The 20,421-nt window shown below is 38.7% G+C and overlaps 2 protein-coding genes across 3 annotated transcripts; one reads left to right on the top strand and one right to left on the bottom strand.

Annotated features, from left to right (window-relative positions):
* Window positions 1-305: 305 nt before the first annotated feature.
* Window positions 306-9,257, bottom strand: LOC119069538 (WD repeat-containing protein 44). 2 transcript variants are annotated; one of them, XM_037173614.1, is made up of 8 exons: window positions 9,062-9,257; window positions 8,556-8,700; window positions 3,814-3,903; window positions 3,327-3,651; window positions 1,687-3,252; window positions 810-1,456; window positions 598-732; window positions 306-532 (listed from the first exon to the last, which is right to left on the bottom strand). In XM_037173614.1, exons 1-8 carry the CDS (start codon window positions 9,130-9,132, stop codon window positions 371-373), a joined length of 3,141 nt encoding a protein of 1,046 aa, XP_037029509.1. In that variant the 5' UTR covers window positions 9,133-9,257; the 3' UTR covers window positions 306-370. The 2 variants fall into 2 exon arrangements, with proteins under 2 accessions (XP_037029509.1, XP_037029510.1); XM_037173615.1 differs by lacking the exon at window positions 3,814-3,903.
* A 2,496-nt stretch (window positions 9,258-11,753) lies between these two features.
* LOC119069537 lies at window positions 11,754-20,205 on the top strand. The gene is made up of 8 exons (XM_037173613.1): window positions 11,754-11,902; window positions 12,177-13,546; window positions 14,778-16,151; window positions 16,237-16,370; window positions 16,443-17,039; window positions 17,112-17,194; window positions 17,262-17,967; window positions 18,035-20,205. Exons 2-8 carry the CDS (start codon window positions 12,389-12,391, stop codon window positions 18,138-18,140), a joined length of 4,158 nt encoding a protein of 1,385 aa, XP_037029508.1. The 5' UTR covers window positions 11,754-11,902; window positions 12,177-12,388; the 3' UTR covers window positions 18,141-20,205.
* Window positions 20,206-20,421: the final 216 nt, after the last annotated feature.

The raw sequence follows: 20,421 nt of genomic DNA, 5'->3' as shown, positions 1-20,421 counted from the left end.
GTGATAAAGTTTCATCACAAGTTCACAGCTAAAAAAACCGTTTCTGTGTGATACTGCTGCTGTTGATCAGTATATGATTTTGTGCACAATGTTCAAGTCAAAAAGGTGCTTTCGTGATGCAAATTTATAATTGAGAAATTTATGCTTGTACGGGGCCGTTAAAAACAACATTCAAATTAAAACCAAAACTATTGCGAAAAAAGTGAATTTGAAATCCAATAAATAGTTAAATCAAATCGGTAAAAAGTTACACTAATCCGACACTACCATCTGGCCCACCCCAACTATATTGATACTCCTAAACAAAGGAAACGCCCATCAAGCCTGTATATACTGGTTCGATTTTCCGTCACTTCAATTTCAATAAAATCTAATCGTCCAGAATGGCCGTATAGGGCAGACTGCTGTGCTTCGGTTTTGTTTTATTGACGAATACTTTGATCGCACCATTAAAATCCGCACTGATTAGCACATATCCGCAACTCTTCTTTCGCTGCTCAACCATTGGATCCGTTGTGGTGGGCGTTGGATTCTGTAACATCCACATGCAAAGTTTGAATTTTTGAAGTGAGACAAAGTAGTGGGCGGTTTACTTACACTAACTCTAGATATATCATCATCGTCTGGTTCGGACTTGATTATGGCCTCCGGATGAGGTGCAAATATTGCACAGGTAACAGTTGCGTTGTGTGCTTTAATACCTTCCCAAAAATCACTACGATCCCGTCGAACCTACGGACGAAGGAATGGATGAATGACAATCATCGATCAACTGTAAAGTTCAAGCGTAAAATTGTCCTCTCACTTACCGAACTCAGTTTGGAGTAGTCGTGGTTCGTTTTCCAAATATAAATACATTGATTCTCCGAACCGGCAATAATATACTTCCCATCGTGACTAAACGATGCTTTGATTTGGGATGACACGTTAGAATAGCCTTTATATTTACAACTCAAATTCAAATCACGCAAATCATACAGCCGCACCCGACTATCGTTTGATGTGACCAAAATTTTATCTTCGCCCGGCATCGGTTCAATGCCACTGATTTTGCGGCCCGTTTTATTGCGACCTCGCGTCGATCGTACATGGATTTGTGTGTGATACTTCAACTGATCGGTATTGTAAAACAAGCAACGACCGTCGTACGATCCGACCACAGCGAATTTTCCATTCTGACAAAAGTTAGCTGCCGTTATTAGTTTTGTTTGTCCGTCCACCTCGTTCCACAGTGCGACCTTCTTGTCCGGTATATTCCATAACCGTAATTTACCATCGAGACTTCCGCTCAAAAAGTAACGATCGTCACGCGGATGAAATGCTATGGCTGTTACAAAATCAATGTGCTGGAAACAGCATAAGCATTCACGGCGAGAAATGTGCCACAAACGTACGGTTTTATCCATTGAGCTTGACAGGATGAAATAGTTCTTCGACCACGACACATCGAGTAAGTCTGGAAAACAAAAATGGAAAATTACAGTAAGGGGCCGTTCATAAATTACGTAACGCAAAAATCAACATTTTTCAGACCCCCCCCGGGTCTGTAACGCTAAAAGGGTCAAGTTTGACCCAATTTTGTTAGAACCGTAACGCTTGCCTCATACCCCCCCCTCCCCCCTCTAGCGTTACGTAATTTATGAACGGCCCCTAACAACCGTGGGAAGCAAAAAAAATTTCACAAACCAGATGTGTGCCCGGTGTACGAGCAAAAAGCTTTTGGCATAAACGGTCCGGATGATTGGTCGGCGGCCGTCTGTAACGCAATTGCTTCTTCCGCCGAATTGTGTGACACGAGCGATTCTTGTGAGGGCGTCGGTGACGCCTTTTGATCAGCATTGTATTTGTTGCGCATGTCTTGGAAAAACGGATAGGCGTCTTTGAGTACCCAAATTCGTAAAACCCGATCCTGACCGGCCGTAGCCAACAATCGTCCGCACGAGCTAAATTTCATGCACCACACAGCGCCGGTGTGTTCACCGGAGAGGTCTTGAACGTGTTGCAATTTCGTGAATTCATACGGTCCCTTATTTGTGCTGGACGCTTTGATTTTAATGTTTTGTTCTGGATTGACCACATCGATAATATCGGCCACATCTTCCTTATGTCGTGCATGCGATACCTCCGACGCAATGGACTTGGCTTTGTCAACGGTTTTTCTCATTGTTGACCCAATGAATCGCTTTAGTCGAGCAGTTTTCTTTCTCAATCTGCCGCCATCTTCATTGTCCCCTTCGTCCTCATCCATTTGAGGCGGTTCAGTTTCGGGTGGTATGCCAATAACACTTTCTTCATCCGATTCTTTTTCCAATGGTGGCTCCAAGTGACTAGTCAATTTATGGATGTGCAAAGACAGTGGATTCCATCCGTCTGGTGGTGGTGGCGGTTTAACGGCTGACAACGGAATCTTTTCGCCAGTATCTAAATTCTTAACCGGCACTTGTTCGAGTATTTCAAAGTCTGTCAACTGTTTTCCAGAATCGGTTCGAGTTCGCACATAAATATTCAGTTGCTTTAGTATATCTTCGTCGCCTGCAGATTTTCGTCTCTCTTTAGCTTGCTGGAAACTAGAAATAATTGGTGCATATCGCATACCACTGCCAAGACTATTCGTTCCCGTTCCAGCGAAATTTAACCGCTCCTTAGAATTCGTACCGAGTATTTCGGCTCGAATACGATCAATTCGTTCCATTTCTTCTTTTGATGGTCCTTCTGCCTTATTTGCTGCATCATCCTGTGGCTTGACCACATATTGGCCCCTGGTCGCCTTATACAGATTCAAACCTTGATTCGGATCAATTGTGCTAGCTACTCTGCCCGGCGCTGAATTACTCTTGGAGCTATTTGATGGGCTGGGTTTCGAGTAAACGGAAGTGGACGAATTCCCCAGCGAGTGAGAAATTCGACCCATCGATCCACTGGACTGACTTTTCAGCGAAAGTGTTGCCTCGGTGAAAGAATTTTCAATTTCGCGTGTCAGCGATTCAATTGCCGCTGTTGCCGGACTAACGAGCGAAGTAGTTTCAGTTGTATTGGATGCGTCATATTTGGTAGGTAATTGTACGACGAGTTTCTCTTGATTATCTACTGGGGGCAGTTTGAATCCTTCGTTTATATTAAACTGTTCCGATGAACTGGTGGATAGCTTGCGCGTTTTCTTCTTCCGACGTGGTGGAGCAATAGGACCCGCCGACGTCAAACTGTCAGTGGTTTTCGAATGAGCTAATTTTGTGCTGGCTATAACGTCCGGTTCTGAAAAGTTGAACGAAAGGAATGGTGTTTAGACAAGTCTTGTTCGTCCAGCCGATGCAAAAGCTTTTTTTTACCTTGAAATACTATGTTATTACTATCGACGGCTAATGGTACGGGTGAATCACGATTATCTTCTTTCGTCGCATTGTCATCCGGTTTCTTGGCTTCAGGTGAATTTGAACCGGTTGACGGATTCATTGACTGTGGTGCGTTTGACGATGCTGTTGACTGAGAGGATTCCTTTTCAATGCTAATATTGGACACATCCACACTTCCGGCTAGAATACGACCGACGCGACCCAACGATGTCATGCTGTGAATACTGATTGCATCATTTTCGATTATACGAAATGGATGTGTCGGTCTGGGTTGCGTGAATACACCTTCAACTGAGCTGTTCTAGAGGAGAAAAGTAAACAATGGACCAGGTGAAGTTTTGACGAGATAGTAAAAGTTTCATCGAAACGAGAAATGAAAATTTAATTTTTTTTTTGTTAAAATTTGTAAAGCAGCGCGCGCATTTCATTAACTAAACCTATAAAATGAAATCAAATCAAATACCTGCGAGTCAGGCGTCAACGTATTTCCAGGATTTTCATCCTCATCATTTTGCATGCATTGACGTAAGTCACGAAAACGTTGTCTACCGGACTAAAGATTTGAAAATTTTTTCTTGTTATAATCGACATAAAAACAAAACAAATAATCACACAACATAAGTATATAAAACAACAAAAAAACAAAAATATTTGGACTAAAATGTTAAACGTGCAATTTGGACTGTGGACGGTACATGAATGAAAAATGAATTGAACAAGAGTCTGTAACACAACAGAGCATAGAAGTTATAAAGCGTGAAAAACAAAATTGTTTATGTTTTATGAATATTCTGCATGCATATGCTACATATACGCGCGGTAATAGAAATTGGAACAAATGGAGAGTATACGGTTTTGCATTATATGACTTTAAAGTGATATTGTTATGGTAATGAGCCGTTCATTCAGATCTACAGATTGCATAGTTGTATGTATGATTGCAGAGCGAATAAATTTATTTTTATTAAAAATATATCCACCGCAGATCGCAATAACTCACGAGATATCCCTTGATATGAACCGAGTATGGTATGAACGCAAGAAAGAAAATCGAAGAAAATTCAAATTGCGAATTAGAAATTCTGTAGAAAAGAATAATCAACTGCGAATGCCACCGAATTGTATACACACAAAAAAAAACCTCTGGTTACTTACAGTGATTCGTTTTTGTTCTGTTCCTATGTTGAAAGCAGAGAGATTTCTGATCGCAAAGGCGGAAATCATAAATCATACGAGCATCATATAAATGCGAGCACAGAGGTTAATTACATCAAATGGTAAGTGAGAGATGGTTTGTATTTTAGTAACTGGAGATCCGACAGTGTTAAACAATACGGAAAATGGATGATTTTCAAACCGTTATGGATAGAACGCTTCACACAGCCGATCACGAAATCGCAGAATCAATCAGCGAGAATATTGACTCTGGAGAAGATAGAATTGTTGCTGATAGGGAATGGGAAATCAGAATTTTACAAAGTGTTTTTAATCGACGACAAAGATTATTCTACGTGAAAAATGATTCTACGGTATGTGTCCGGACTCGGAACAGGTCAGGTAGCCTTGAATGGCGGGTCGACCTCAGAATATTTGAATCTGAAGTGACCTGACCTGAATTTACATGAAATTGAAAATTAGTAACATTATTTCAGGTACAGTCAGAAGCAGTGAAATTTCAGCATAAATTTGCATCAGCTGTTTCACAAATCCACAATCAAAACGGATTTACACGGTTTATAAAGGTGCTACACGCACGCGCGTGTTAGTGGTAAAACCGTATAAACAGTGTTGATTGTTTGTGTGGATCAACTGAAAAACAGCTGAGGCAGAATTGATGAAATTAACACGTTGCTGGTTATTGTGACTTGTCAACTTTAGGCACACCGGAAAGTGCTAAGGGAGTCGAGGAATACCTCCAAATAAATTTCTAAAAATCAAATGCTCGAGCAAATTCTTTTCCCCATAAATTACCGGACTTCCTGGTAGAGATTGTATTTACCGGTTTCGGTAAATTATCGGTAAATAGCACCTGCAGGTCAAATCATGTAAATCAACCACGACAGAGTAAAATAAACCAGGCAGTAGAGGTTCATTTTCGAAAAGTCACAGAAGGGACCTAATACACTGTATAAAAATGAACTCATATGAACATTGTTATAAATTGAAAAATTTTATTCCCTTGTCAAATCAGCGCTCCTGCCTGGTTAACTTTACTCTGTCGTGAAATCAACGCACTATTGCTAATACGATTGTCATCACCTTAGTAATATCTTTCGGTGGAGTCATTGTCGTGAGGCATTATATCGCAAATGAAATATATTTTTTAGTGATCAAAATTACTGCAAAATTTACCGATAATTTTTCGATCAATTTTTCAGTAAATCTCGCCAATAAACCACATGCGATAGGATATCTCACGAAAATGACTACAGGATCTATTTAGCGAAGACGGTAAATGCAATCTCTACTTCAAGGCTATCCTCTTTTTTAGCCCCGTACGAAGTACGAAGGGGCTTATAAGATTACGATGCCGTGTGTAATTGATGGAATTCGAAGCAGACGGTAAGGGCAAAGTGTTTGCCTATGTTCATAGATGACGAATCCGCAATAAATCTGTCCGTCTGTCCATCTGCCCATCTGTCCGTCTGTCCGTCTGTCCGTCACGTCGATATCTTGAGTAAATCAAATCCGATTTCAAAAAAAAAAAAAATCCCTGAAAGATAGTCGAAATAGTGAGGCTAAGTTCGAAGGTGGGCATATTCGGGTCGGCCCTTCGTGAGTTAGGGCCACCTAAGTGATTTAAGGTCTTTTGGTGATATTTATGGCAAAATAAACGATGGAAATGTAAATGACACGGCAAATGATAGGTATTGTCAATACCAATCCAGGAAAAAAAAGTTTTTTAAAATCGGGTGAGTGGACCGTGAGTTAGGGCCTTAGAAGTGAAAAGCTACTAGGGCCCTATGTGTATTTCACATATAACTCAAGTAAATTTAATCCGTTTTTCGTAATTTTTGTGTCATTTGGAAGGTAATCAAAGGCCGAATAGAATGTTGTTGAAAAAAAAATTAAATTTGGGTCCTCGGACTAAAGCCGCTACTAGGGCCCTATGCGTATTTTACATACAACTCGAGTAAATTTCATTCGTTTTTCGTAATTTTTGTTTCATTTGAAAGATAATCGAACACCGAATAGAATGTAGTTGAAAAAAAAATTAAATTTGGGTCCTCGGACTGAGGCCGATACTAGGGCCCTATGTGTATTTTACATATAACTCGAGCAAATTTCATCCGTTTTTCGTAATTTTTGTTTCATTTGGAAGGTAATCAAAGGCCGAATAGAATGTTGTTGAAAAAAAATTAAATTTGGGTCCTTGGACTAAGGCCACTACTAGGGCCCTATGTGTATTTTACATATAACTCGAGCAAATTTCATCCGTTTTTCGTAATTTTTGTTTCATTTGGAAGGTAATCAAAGGCCGAATAGAATGTAGTTGAAAAAATTTTTATATTTGGGTCCTCGGACTGAGGCCGATACTAGGCCCTTCAAAAAAATAAAATTTTAGGGCGATTTGAAATTTTTGTTTCATTTGAAAGGGACGTCGTACGGGGTTTCGTAATTGCGCTATGTGCAATTTCTAAGATGTACACATTACATAATAATTTTACTTTAACTACATTAACCGGCGCAATAGGCTTACGGTCAAAGTAGGGTGACAGACGCACTAGGGTCACGTACGCAATAGATATACGGGTTTGTACGGGGCTCAGTCGCAGCAAACGCTCCGACTGTTCTGATGGCTCGTTTTGCTGTGGTAGACTTGTTCCACTCAGTTGAACAAAATTACTTCTTTGTCACTATCGCAGCACCAGTAATGTCAATACAATACTTTAAATGGTGATTACAGTCGGCGACTTTGAAATAAGTGGCGAATTTTGTTTCAGCTGTCTTTTAGCACAGAAGTGATTGCTTTAATCATTCTTAGTCAATATGACTTAGCTATCACGGCACGGTTGACGAAATGGTGAGTTTGCACTTAATATGAAATATCAACTCCTGTTTTGTTGAAAACAGATTTCGAGTTAAAATTTCTAACTGTCAACGAGCAATTTCTTCGACTGGATATTAAAGCAATACACCATTACAAACCCTGAATCAGTTGCCTATTTTCACAAAAACAATTATATCAATGAGCTCATTGAACACTCAATCCCTGTCATCGGTGTAAGTTGATTGGAAATAAAGAAATGATTCGGTAAAGCCAATCTGCTTAAATGAATAATATTTTCGGTTATATATATTCACACAGTGACATCATTTCGACTGCGAACCGAATGTGTGAAATTAAGTAACACAATCGATGTGTTTTCGCGTTGTTGTTGTCGTAGAAAGACGTCATGTTGGATATTTTGAATTTTCGCCGTTCGTGTAAAATGTTTTTTTGTTTTGTTTATTTGGTTTCAAGGGTTTGAGAAAACCGGGAACATTTCCCATAGCATTGTTCCTTTTGAGAAGAAGGTCCGGAATTTCTCACAAAGAGTCAGGTTTCAATGAAACACGGACATTGAAACAAACAAAACTTGAAAATTGACCTGTTTCTTGAACGAGACAGTCACGGAATGAATCGGTGATGTCTCGCGATTTCAAAATTTCTCAAAACCATCCTTGTTCATGAATGCTATATGGCATTTTTAGTGCTTTTCACTATCATACACAAGATGACTGGAAACGATTGCAACACAATTCTCTATTCAAAGCAAAATATGCAAAGTGAATCTGCGCAGGAAAATAGTTTTCTTTCGCATTACTGAACATAATCAAAACTAGTCCCAAAGAGGACATAGAGGACACCTGTTACAAATGGTCGTGTTTTGTCGGTTCGATGTGATTGATGAAAAAAGGAAGAAAAAATTCCGCAAAATTCTAAATGCCCAAATTTATGAGATGATGATGATGATGATGTGATTTTAGCAACCAAAATGATCAAATTAGAATATTGGACCCAACAAATATAACACAAACAACACTTCGTATATAACACCAAAGAAGAAGAAAAGGAGAAAAAGATTTAGCTGAATAAGCAAGTAATGAATGTAACACACAGATAAAATGAAAAAAGTACGGCGATCGGCACGGTAAGATATAGTCAGTTGCCAACCAATCCAAATAAATTTACGCCAATGATTCACACATAATTCGACATACCATTTTGGGTTCCACAAATTCATGATCCTGACTGGACTGATTTGTATGCGATCTTAATGGTTTCTGGAGTTCCACTTCATCGATTGTTTTGTTGGCATCGGGAAACACAAAACCTTCACCCAATTGAGTTTTTGGCGACCGTTTTCTGTGGCAATTTCAAAATATTTATTATTATGTGAATCGAGACATGGATATATTGTGCATGAATGTTGTGTATAATAAAGCGTAACTATAAATGTATAAAAAAAAGATAAAACACAAAAAAAATTAAGACTAAACTTTACGTACACGAAATATTTCAGAAACATTCGTTACATTAACGAATTATTGATTTCGTCGCGATAAGATAACATCTTAAAAGATAGCTAATAAATAGTTTCTGCGATAAAAGGGATTAAGGATCGTGAAAACACAGGTCAACTCAAAAGTTAATTTCAGATGATGTGAAGAAAAAAAAGACATTGTGAACGAGCAGAAAAAAAAAATTATTGGCAAAAGTAATTTACTTCATAAAACGGTTTGGCGTGTCCTCTTCTGCATCGAAAAATTCCTCCTCGGAATCGCTGGAGTTCTTCATTGTTTTAAATAATATTTTATCCGATTTGTTTACATTTATCCGATTTACATTACAATTTTAATCCTGACTATCATGTTTTCCAAGAAAATATTTCGCAACAAAACGTCAAATGTATATATACCATTTCAAATTGACACATGACATTTTAAAGTGGAAAACTAAATAATTGTACCAAATTGAAGAAATTTTATTTTTGTCAAGTTGGTTTTTCTTTGTATAATACCAAATATTACTGAGATAGTAGAGGTCGTAGAAGACAAAGTATATAAAGTGTTTACATACTTTGTCGCAGATCTGCAAAATCACGCGGATCCCTACTTTCAGGTGAATATAATTTTCATAACGTTGGACACAAGTAAAATCGAGTAAATTCACTTTGTTAGGTTGCATACTCAATACTCAACACAGACAATTTTATACCGAGCAACGCAGTTCTGACCAAGGCTGTAAACTAGCAACATTATTACGACAAACATCGCAGATGCAACATTATAAATCTTATATTCATCCGAAAATCGGGATCCGTATTTCTTGCTATTCCCTGAAGGTCTGCGGTACCTTGAACGTTTATATACTTTGGTAGAAGACGGTGCTTTCCATGAACGCTATGAATAATCACTTTACTTTATTCATATCGTTCAAAGCTGGGCAAGTTATTGTAGTATTATTGATAGACTGTTATGATCAGAGCAAGAAAACCGAAGACTAGTTATTATAACTTGCCTTGGGATACTTGTCAAAGTATTTGCTTCTCTTTCAACGTGGTACGTTGAGAGCGAGAGGACAGAAGACCAGTTTATTTTAACTTACCCTGGGGTAATTGTCAAAATCTCTTCTTCTCTTTCATCATAACACTCTATTTGGACTCGTATCAAAATTATCTCGAGTGTAACTCGGCTAAACTGTAAAATCAAATATTTTGTTGATATTCTATTGTAGACAGAGAAATGAAAGGTTGGTACGCCTGTTCAGATATATAATGACAGTTGGCACCTATGGGCGAAAATGCGAGATAATTGCATGCAAAATTGGTTCTATTCTCATGGGAATTGATTTGCTCGTAATATCTCGTTGCCACAGCCGTATCAACTTAACATTTTTCTGATTGCAGAGTAATATTTGTTAAGGCGTATTAATTGACAGTGATGATTAAGCGAGTTTCGAAGGAAACGATCAAACCTTAAAAAATTTACCTAATTTGACATTTTGCCTTCGAGCCGGAACAAAATTTAAAAAAAAATCAACTTTTATCAGTAAGGTGGCTTTCTCTTGATATAGTGAACATGTCTTTTGAGATTGTGATCTTGGTGACAAAGTATTTACATATACCTTGGTATTACCAAGTTGGCAAAATTGTCACTCTGTATATATGTTATGTATGTAGAAGCACCGAACATTCCTTTCAAAATCTTGATCGTCTCGTTTCAAGCATTGCTTAAAGCGCCACCATCTTTTGTGATTAATATTTCGAGTCATTCTGTTACTGAAAATTTCTTGACTAATGCTCGAAATCCTATGAATGTATTGTTCTAGAGATAGTGTATCAAGATTAGTACACGCAAAATGCAAGAAAAGTGAACGAAAAATATATTCATGCAAGATGATTGAAAAATGTTGACATAAAATGCATGAGCCAATGAGCCATCTGTCAAATTTATTTTTTCATGTATTTTGCATTGTCTCTTAAAGTGCGTAGACTAGCCATTAACTTAAGAATAATTTCCACTTAAGAAGAGCACTCCGTTTAGCCTCCGTCTACATGACAGTTGTAAAATAGAACAAAAGAACTGTCACGCAAACGGAGTGGAAATTGAATTTGTTTCAATTTTTTACTCCGTTCACGTGACAGTTCCTTTGTTCTATTTTACAACTGTCATGTAAACGGAGGCTAAACGGAGTGCTCATTTTAAGTGGAAACTATACTTTAGAAATGTTGTGTTGTATGTATACGAACATATTGTCATAAGCGTTTTTGTCTTTGCTATTGTTGTTTTGTTTGGTCTTGTGCGTTTTTCGACGATAGAAACACATCGCGGTTTTTATACAAAATTCACCCCCCATCTCACAAATTGTAAAATTATGCAAACAACGACTTCATTAGACGGATCAATGAACACAAGGTCTAATGGTCTAATGTCAAATTTTGTATGGAGCGGTGGAAATAGCGATTTCATATGAACAAACTCACTTTTCAATGAAAATCATTGAGGTGAGTTTGTTTATATGAAATCGCTATTCCCTTCGGCTTGTATGGATAGACCATACCTGGTTTGTACATTCATTGAGACCAATGAGGTCCCCCTCTTCTTCAACTAATTTCTTTCAATTATGTTTCTAGTACAAAATGTTTTTATTCACCGTTAGAACCCATTATAATGACATTACAACCTCATATATTTTCTATCAAATTTTTTTTTCTTACTCTGTTGCTTATAAAAGACTTTCAAATGATTTCGCCTGAATAGACGATCAATATGATATATAAATAAAAATTAAAAACTGTTGTCATTGCTGGATGGTAGCGTACATTTATGTACAACATTTTCATTGCTTAGATTCCATTCGATTCTGTACCAGCCGTACCAGACAACGTAAACAACCCAAATCATCTGTTTAGTACGATTCCAGCTGTAATCTGGTGTGCGAGAAAAACTTTTATTGACATTTTAAGCTGTACATTTTGAGCTGAACTTTGTGTCGAAGTGTCTACTAAAAATTTCTATTTTGGCTACAAAATCGAGTTATCAATTAATTCGTGGTCATCAGAATGGTGGGTATTTTAATTATTACGAGTTTACCCAGCCAATGAACGATTCTGACATTGTTGAATACGAAATTACCCCCAGTGATTCGATGTCGTTCATGAGTGAAAATATTTTGACATATTAGTTGTACAAAGATCGATTGTCTTTAATTGAAACAATGAACTAAATTTGATTTTTCTTCAATTATTATTCTCAATTTGATTGCGTTTGAGCATTGAATGTTGTTTAGCACGTACCACTCTTATCATTTCTGAACGTTCGAACATGTTTTATTTTCAGGCCAATATAGAAATTTGACCGAGGAACATTTTTCAAACAAAATGGAGTCTTTTTGGGATGATGATTACAAACACATCAATAAAACGTCGTCTACAATTGTGTGACCTTAAACACACAACAATACGAATTTCGATTTTATTCGCGTAACCTTGCGTGAAAACGTGCTAATTTTACTTGCGATAAAATCCGTAACATTGCCGTAAACAATCAAAATGGACCAATTACAGTGTCCAGTATGCACACTATTCCTACATGTGGGCATGGACCTGCAATCCCATCTGGACACCCATCCGAAAGATCAAGTGATCAAAGCATTGGTAAACATAACAATGACAAAACAAGTCACCGATCCAAATTCGACATCAGACCCACAGCACAGCAAATATGCACCGATTGCAGAAAATGCTTTTACTCAGGAAGTGAATCAATTTTTACCGGAACCGATTCCCCGTCGACCACAACAAGTTTTATTTGGTTACAGTTGTAGTACTCGCGTATTCCGAGAGGTTCCCACCCAACAATCCACGACAACACAAAAATTTGTCACAAATGCATTACCCGGCAGTCATATTGTTCCGGCCATCGCAACACAGGCATCGTTTGCAGGTCAACAAAGTCAAAAATTCCCACCACCTCCATATGGATCAATTGTAGCGAAACGTGCCATCGAACCACCCGTTCAAGCACTTTCATCGACCAATACATACAAATTGACGTCGCATCAAGTCGGTATAAGTAGTCAACGAAATGGTACCCTCTATCTTCCAGTGGAAAATGTCGATGAAGTGGAAGCGGTTGGTGAAGAGCACATCGACGACGATTACACACAGCAGGCTGATCCAAATATCGAGTACATTGAACACGCTGACGAGTATTTGGAAGACGATGGCGAGAATCAGGATGACTGCGCCACATACGAGAATGAGAACGTGGATCCGTTGCAAGACAATCGAATAATTCGACCGAATTCGGTCATTTACATCAATGACGATGAGCCCATCGATGTCAAGCCCGATGCACACAATCAGAAAAAATTCACTGAAGGCCTAAGGGTACTGAGTGACGTAAAGTTGCCAGCTCCAGTGGATATAACCAATTTGGATTGTAAATTCGGCGAATCGTTCAAATTGGACGATGTGTTGTGTACACGGCTGCAAACGGATAGTGGTCCCATCGAAGTGGATGAAAATACGGACGATGAAAGTGAACCGGTTGTGGTTGGTGTTAGTAACAGTGAATTTGAAATGTTGGGCAGTGTTGTGGATGTTAAGCCGAAATTTGACACGGCAGTGAAATGTGAAATTGATGTTGCAATGACGATAAAAAGTGAACTCGAAGGAGACAAACAATCGTACCAGAATGCCGATGAGGTGAGTGATGTAAATTTGCTGCTTACTTTCACTTCAGTTTTTTTATTTGTTTGGCTCGATTTGCTCACCAGCCAATCACTCGTCTCATACTTTATTGAAAACGAAAACCCGCTTTATAGATCCGGTCAGTTAAAGTGAATTCATTTTGGACACATTTCAATTTGACATGCCGTCGAAACGAGATGTTCCGGAAGAGCGCTTATCAATTTTTTGTGCTCTAGCGAGTTTAGCTCAAATGCAGAAAAGATCCGAAATCGTGTTCCCAATTCTATACGCATTCCCTCCGGTCGTCAGAGATCGAAATAATTGATTCCCTTATCGAAACGATCTCCATTGTTTCGCATGTCTATTGAAAATGTTCCCATTTAATCCCCTGTGTGTGACTTAATGATTTATATGGAAATATAAACAACAACAAAATCCAATCTGTTAAGTCATACAGCTGTTCATGATTCCAGGCTCTCAGTGTTTTGGGTTCTGTTTTAAATTTACAAAATGATTCATCGGCTGCACAAAACAACAAAAGATAATGTCGAACGTTTTTTAAATGCATTGGCAGACTCTGTCCCTTAGGTTAATTTGATTTGAAACCGACACATTTCCCTGTGGCCCCTGTGGTTTGTTTGGCGAAATTTTGATTTACCGATATCTAATTTTTTGACGAAAATATTTACCGGTAACTTGGTAACAGGATATCCACATTATTCCCATGACTGTTTGAAACTGAGACGAATAAGAGACTTCTTACAAGACGTACCGCAAGTGCAGGATTCGAGTTCAGAAACCTCTTTCAACGCCATATCTGAGAGTGAATTGAGATTTTAATTTAAAGTGTTCATTTTCGATGAGAAAGTCACACAGTTGGGGCCACTAAAGTTGACCGTCTTTTTCAATTCTTTTGTGTGTACACAGCGCATAAATTTACCTCCAAACAGCTTACATTGGCTGTTTTTTTCCTTCAAATCATTTTTCAAATCGCTGTGTGTTATCAGCTCGGGCAGTCGGTTGATGTGGTCTGTACAAGTAAGACGAAATATAATCCTACGTCAGTCGGCGTGGAAATATGTAAGAACACAAGTTTGGAGTTGATATTTTATTTTGAGCGGAACCTTTATACGGATTGAAAAAACTGCTGAACTTAGCTGAACAATTATCGAACAAAAAAATTTCGAGTTGAAACAGCATCAAACCAGGATTCTAAAGGCAACATTTCGGTTTCCTGTCATTTCAGGTGATCCACGAGAAAGAAATCTTAAATGCCAATCGCAGTATTATTGTCCTACCAAAATCTCCATTGCCTACAACCAGTTACAGAACGTTAGCGAAGCCTTTTAATTCGTCCGAAACGTCATCACCTTCACCTCGTCCCGAACAAAACTCTAGCTTAAGTTCAAACGATGCATCAAAAGCGGAATGTACAGCTGGCAAACAATCATCAAGCAAAGGCCTTACTCCACCTCAATCGCCAGAGCCAAATCCATGCGAGATCAGAATATCAAATGTGACGTCGATTGGCAAAACTAGTGTCATTCGATTAGCATCGCCAAAAAAACCGTCTATACCCGAAACGAACCCGAGACCACTGCTGAAAACGCCGTTCTCCAAGCAGCCAAAGAAGATAGTGGTGAAATTCAAGAAACCTTTCGTTCCAGTCGTCGAGGAAGACGCCAATCTTCAACCACCCGAAATAATTGTTCCGTCGTCACATGATGCGGTTTCGAAAGCCGCTGAAAATGACAGTTCGGAACAATCGACTTCGAAAGTCGATGAACCCGCTGACCAAACCAATCATCCGTTCAGTCCTTTGCGACAAACATTTACACCACCTCCACCAATTTATTCATTGATAATAAGGAATAGAGACGGCGATACGAATGTCGAGGAGATAGCTACATCTATTGTGGATTTATGTACAAAAGAATCAACATCAAATGTCGATGAAATCGCAGAATCGAGTGATTCGGTTGAAACCCCGACCACTGAGAAGGTAGCGAACGAGGACGACATGGACATTGATGTCACTGTAATTAACTCACACAAAGGTGATAGCGAAATCTTTACAATTGAGTTCAAAGACGACGAAAACGACATTACCGAATCCAAAGTTGACCTCGATGTCGTGCAAGTGAAAATTGACCATGATGCTATTCAAGTGAATCCAAAACCGATTTATCGAGACGATGAATCCATTCTACCCGACTGTAAGGACATTGTCGTTCTTCCCGAATCGTCCAGTACTGACTTGTCATCGTCATCCTCGCAGCCGACCACATCATCACAAACGCAAAACAACTTCAACGAAGCCGGCCCCAGTCGCATCGATTACGGCCTGTCGTCGTTTGAGGACTTTTATTCCAGCGTACGACTCTCACCGATTAACTTTACACCGGAAAACTATGCCTGGAATCAGCAATATGTTCCGTTCGACAATGAGAAAAATTCGTACATGGACTTGGACGTGTACAAAAATACCAATTCTTATGAGGAACGGGCGCCATCCACGGACAGTTTGAACATTCGAACGGATGAAAAGATGCCGGCCAAAGGGGAAATATCCGAGCAAGAAAGCAATGGTGACGTCGAGGGGTCGTCGTGGAGCCATCAGGTGATTATCGTTTTTTTTTTTTTGCAACAGCGTTTCTGCTTGGTGAATTGAATTGATTTTAAACGAAAAATTTATTTTGTCACAGATGTATCCGCTACAAGACACGTTTCCACGATATCCGAGTTCCTATGACACAACTGTTGCCAGAGAGAGTTGGAGCTTGAGTAACGATCAAAATTTGCCGAACAATTCGGATAGTCCGGTGGTTTTGCCGAAATTGTAAGTTGACCGCTTGTATAACTTGACCATCAAAACTGCGATGCATAACAACTTCCTTCCATCCCATTTCAGCACATCATTGGAATCGGCGTACACCGATGTGAAGGGAACCTCTTCCGAAAATGGTTTAACGATTGACAAGTCAAAGCAATTTCGTACGCGCAAAAAATACCGCTGCCCCGAATGTCCGAAAGTGTTCACAATGCTCAAGGACAAACGGATTCATTTAGTAGCCGATCATGATTATCAAATTCCATGCCGGACGAAGAGCAAAATAACATGCACGTCGACGAGCGTAACGGCTAGCACCAGCATTAGTACAATAACGAGCGGTAGTAATTCGTTGACGGAAATTGACTTTAAGATCAAACAAGAGAATCCACTCAATCGCGACATGCCCGAAAGCATGAATCGTTACTTGTTGAACTACAATTACAACATATTGCGGGACCGATTGTCCAATGATATAAAAACAGAGCCGGTCGTTGAGGATGCGCCGACAGTCGATGCCAATTGTTATCAGTGTATGGTTTGCAAGGAGCAATTTTTCACTATCAAATCTTATGATGCCCATATGTCCATTCATCCTGCTGAATGCTATACGTGTGGCAAGTTCTTCAATCACTGGCTGAATTTGAGCATACATCTGAAGCGGCATTTGAATATACGGTAGGCAATGCATATCGAGAATAGAGAATAGAGCGAAATAGCTAAATTTTGTTCCCCGTTCAATTATTCCAGAGATTATTGGTGCACGTACTGCAATAAGAAATTTGTGGTACGACAAAATCTGCTCGATCACATGAATACACATTCTGGAGAAGGTAAGACTGCAAGTCCCTGGCCTACACTGAATTCCTCATATATAAACAAATTCCACTTTGCCTGCAGCTCCCTTACAGTGCAAAATTTGCTCGAAGCGGTTCCGGCGATATTCGAATCTGATTCAGCATCGCAACCGTCACCACCTAAAAATTCGACCGAAAGAAAAGGATTTCATTTGTTCGTGCGGCGAAGTATTCCACTCTGAAGCGAAAATAGCCTGGCACCGTGAGACGCACGATAAAAAACCGAAATGTTGTCCGTATTGTCGAGAGCGATTCATGCACAAAAACAGTTTGTCGCGTCACGTGCGACTGTCGCATCCCGACAAGTTCGGTATATTCAAAGAGAACGCCGTCGAATGTATGATCTGCAATAAGAAATATTTGAAATCGAGCCTGAAGGCGCACATGGTACTGCATACAAAGAAACGCGAATTCGAGTGTAGCATATGCAACAAGAGCTTCACATCGAAATGGAATTTAAAGCAACACAAATGGATCCATGCGAGTCGCTCGTCAAAGCCATTTAAATGTAACCTATGTACAAAAGCATTTATCCGGGAATCGGAGTACGTGTCACATATGAATACGCATAAGGCGATCAAACCGTATACGTGCGATCATTGCGGTTGCCAGTTCGCTCGAAAGTACAATTGGCTGCGACATGCACGCGAACACGAAACGCCGAAACGGTATCGTTGCGACGATTGCGGTAAAGTATTCCATCGCGCCTATTACCTCACCGAACACAAACGGTCACATACGGGAGAGAGGTGAGTAATGTCTAGACGGAGTCGATTCAATGGCCGAATTCTAATATATTCTTTAACCGTTGTACAGACCGTTCGAATGCATCATCTGTGGTAAGACGTCAACAACAAAAACGAATCACAACAAACATGTCAAAATTCATCACGCCCGAGATCCACTAACCGCTGAAGGATAGAAACGGAGCCGCACACAACATTGTCAGATTTTTTACGTTAAATTTTTACAAAAAAAAAAAAAAAAATCGAGTAGCCGAATGAAGCGACTTGACTGGAAATGAAATTGGAATGAGTTGAAGCCAAGAAGAACACTTCGTCGATTGTTGACTGGCATTCCATTTAATGGTTGAAATGATTCTTATTCTTAATTTATTCAATTCGTTCAATGTTGCTGTGCAGTGTACACCAAAGGGATAATTAGAAAGATGACCAAATTTCATATTCAACATTCGACTTTTAGTATTGCTGGATCTCCACCGATGTGATAAGCCGTTGCCGGTTTTACAAGATCCTAATTTACGCCGTTTTGAGGCCAAAAGTTTTCGTCCATTGTTTTCGCCAGACTAATAAAACAATATCTCTTCTGAAGTTAAATGTAGACTCAGCGTCAAAGTGAGTCATAACAAAGCTCTACTGTTAGGACCTAGAAGGTTTGACCTGATCTGAAATTTTATTTTCAACAAACCCGAGTAAACTTAGTCAGCTTCAGAAAACCTTCTTGAAAATGACAATGAACCTAATGCATCTGACCCAGCACAATAGGTTCCATACTAAATCAGGAGAAGGCCAAGTCAGGCAAAGAACGTTGTCCATGTCTCCACTTTTCATTTGGATCAAATTTGATAGATTTCACAAACTCTACACTTGTCGAGAAGACAGTTACCAAAGCAGGTTGTTCAGAAGCGCAGAATCCAGTTTTCTAGCATCACAAGATTGTTACCGAATTAATGAGTTACTTAGCAACATCCAATGTACTCTGGTTTTTCCTGCCGTATGCGAAAGTTTAATATCAGGAGTGGGCGTAAAATAGATCATTTTCGCAGGGCCTATGCAATGGTCAACTTTCGCATGGAGCAGGCAATAAAACAACAATGATGTGAATTGAGAAGAAAAACTTGTATGAACAATCATCGATCTCAGTATGGTTACCTCACCATGCAACTTACCTTTTAAAAACGGCTAGTTAACAAGAATAAGCGATACGCTCCTGGCTATTATTTTCAAACGCAGTTGATAAATATATCAGACAGTTTACGAAATCTTCATGCAAAAAGCTCTTGAAGGTTACTTACAATTTCCAACTTATAAGTTGACTTATAAATTATTGCACAAACTGTCTATTTAGTATCAAACACTCTACAGTCTCCCTATACAAATGAAGTAACAGATTTAATAGTTCAGTAACTAAATGCTTGCCGTTTTTAAAAATTAACACGTGATGGTGTGTGACGACTATAAACTTATTTTTTTTCTACCTTTCAATTGTTTCGTCTGTTAAGTGGTGCCAGCGACAATCGGGAAGGTGTGAGTGCATGCATAATGTATATAGTCTACCTTAAAGCCGTTGATGATCTATGATTTTGTGCAACTGAACTTTTACACAGAAATTTTTAACTTTTTCGTTCTGTTTCGTTAACCTTTTTGTTTAAATGAGAGTGCAATAATGTTCAATCTATCGGGTAAAGTGCGATCGATTCTTTCTATTTTTGTTTTTCCTTTTTTTTAATTGAGAAATTTGTTGGTTATATTTGAAAAAAAAAAATGGGTGTAAATTCTCCAATTGACCAAACGCAATGGCTAAAAAATGGTTTAGCATCGGATGATTTGATTGGCTTTAAACGAGATATCAAAAAAATAGTAATGAAAATACAATTCTGATTGGAAAATGTTCATTATTATTGTACCGTGTGTTAAGTCAGTGTTTTGTTTTTCGATTATTTTTTATTTCCGTCATGTACATAGGATTAATCCCAAGCGACGTAATTATTTATTTATTTTTAAGGACAAATTAAATGTTGAACAGAGATTTATTAGGCATGAGAAGGACAAAAGCAAACTCGTTGTTGTTGTTTGTTGTCTTTATTCGTCTTTGTATACAAAAACGCGCACAGTACTAAATTATATTATTTATCATTTGGCTATGTAATATCCTAATTATTAAGTAATCAGTTTGGGGATAAGTTTAGCATTGTAGAGTTTAAATTTAATCAAAAAAAATATAAAGAAAACGAAAGAATGATAAAATCAAAGTGTTTCATTACCGAACATGGTTATAAGGTGGCCGCAGGTTCCTTTCAATTCGATGAAAATGTCGATCAATACCAGCAAGTCGATTTCTTCATAGACTTCTTCTTCTTGGTGACAAACAAAATTACGAGGCTACACTTTAGAGGGATTCTTTTGAAAAACAGCCAACCGAAATCTTTTTTTTTTAAATGCATTTTGCCGTTAATTTTTAGA

Source organism: Bradysia coprophila (genome assembly GCF_014529535.1).
Source record: "Bradysia coprophila strain Holo2 chromosome X unlocalized genomic scaffold, BU_Bcop_v1 contig_35, whole genome shotgun sequence".
NCBI lineage: Eukaryota > Metazoa > Arthropoda > Insecta > Diptera > Sciaridae > Bradysia > Bradysia coprophila.
Note: the sequence above shows the minus strand (reverse complement) of the source record. Positions and strands in the feature narration are given on the sequence as shown.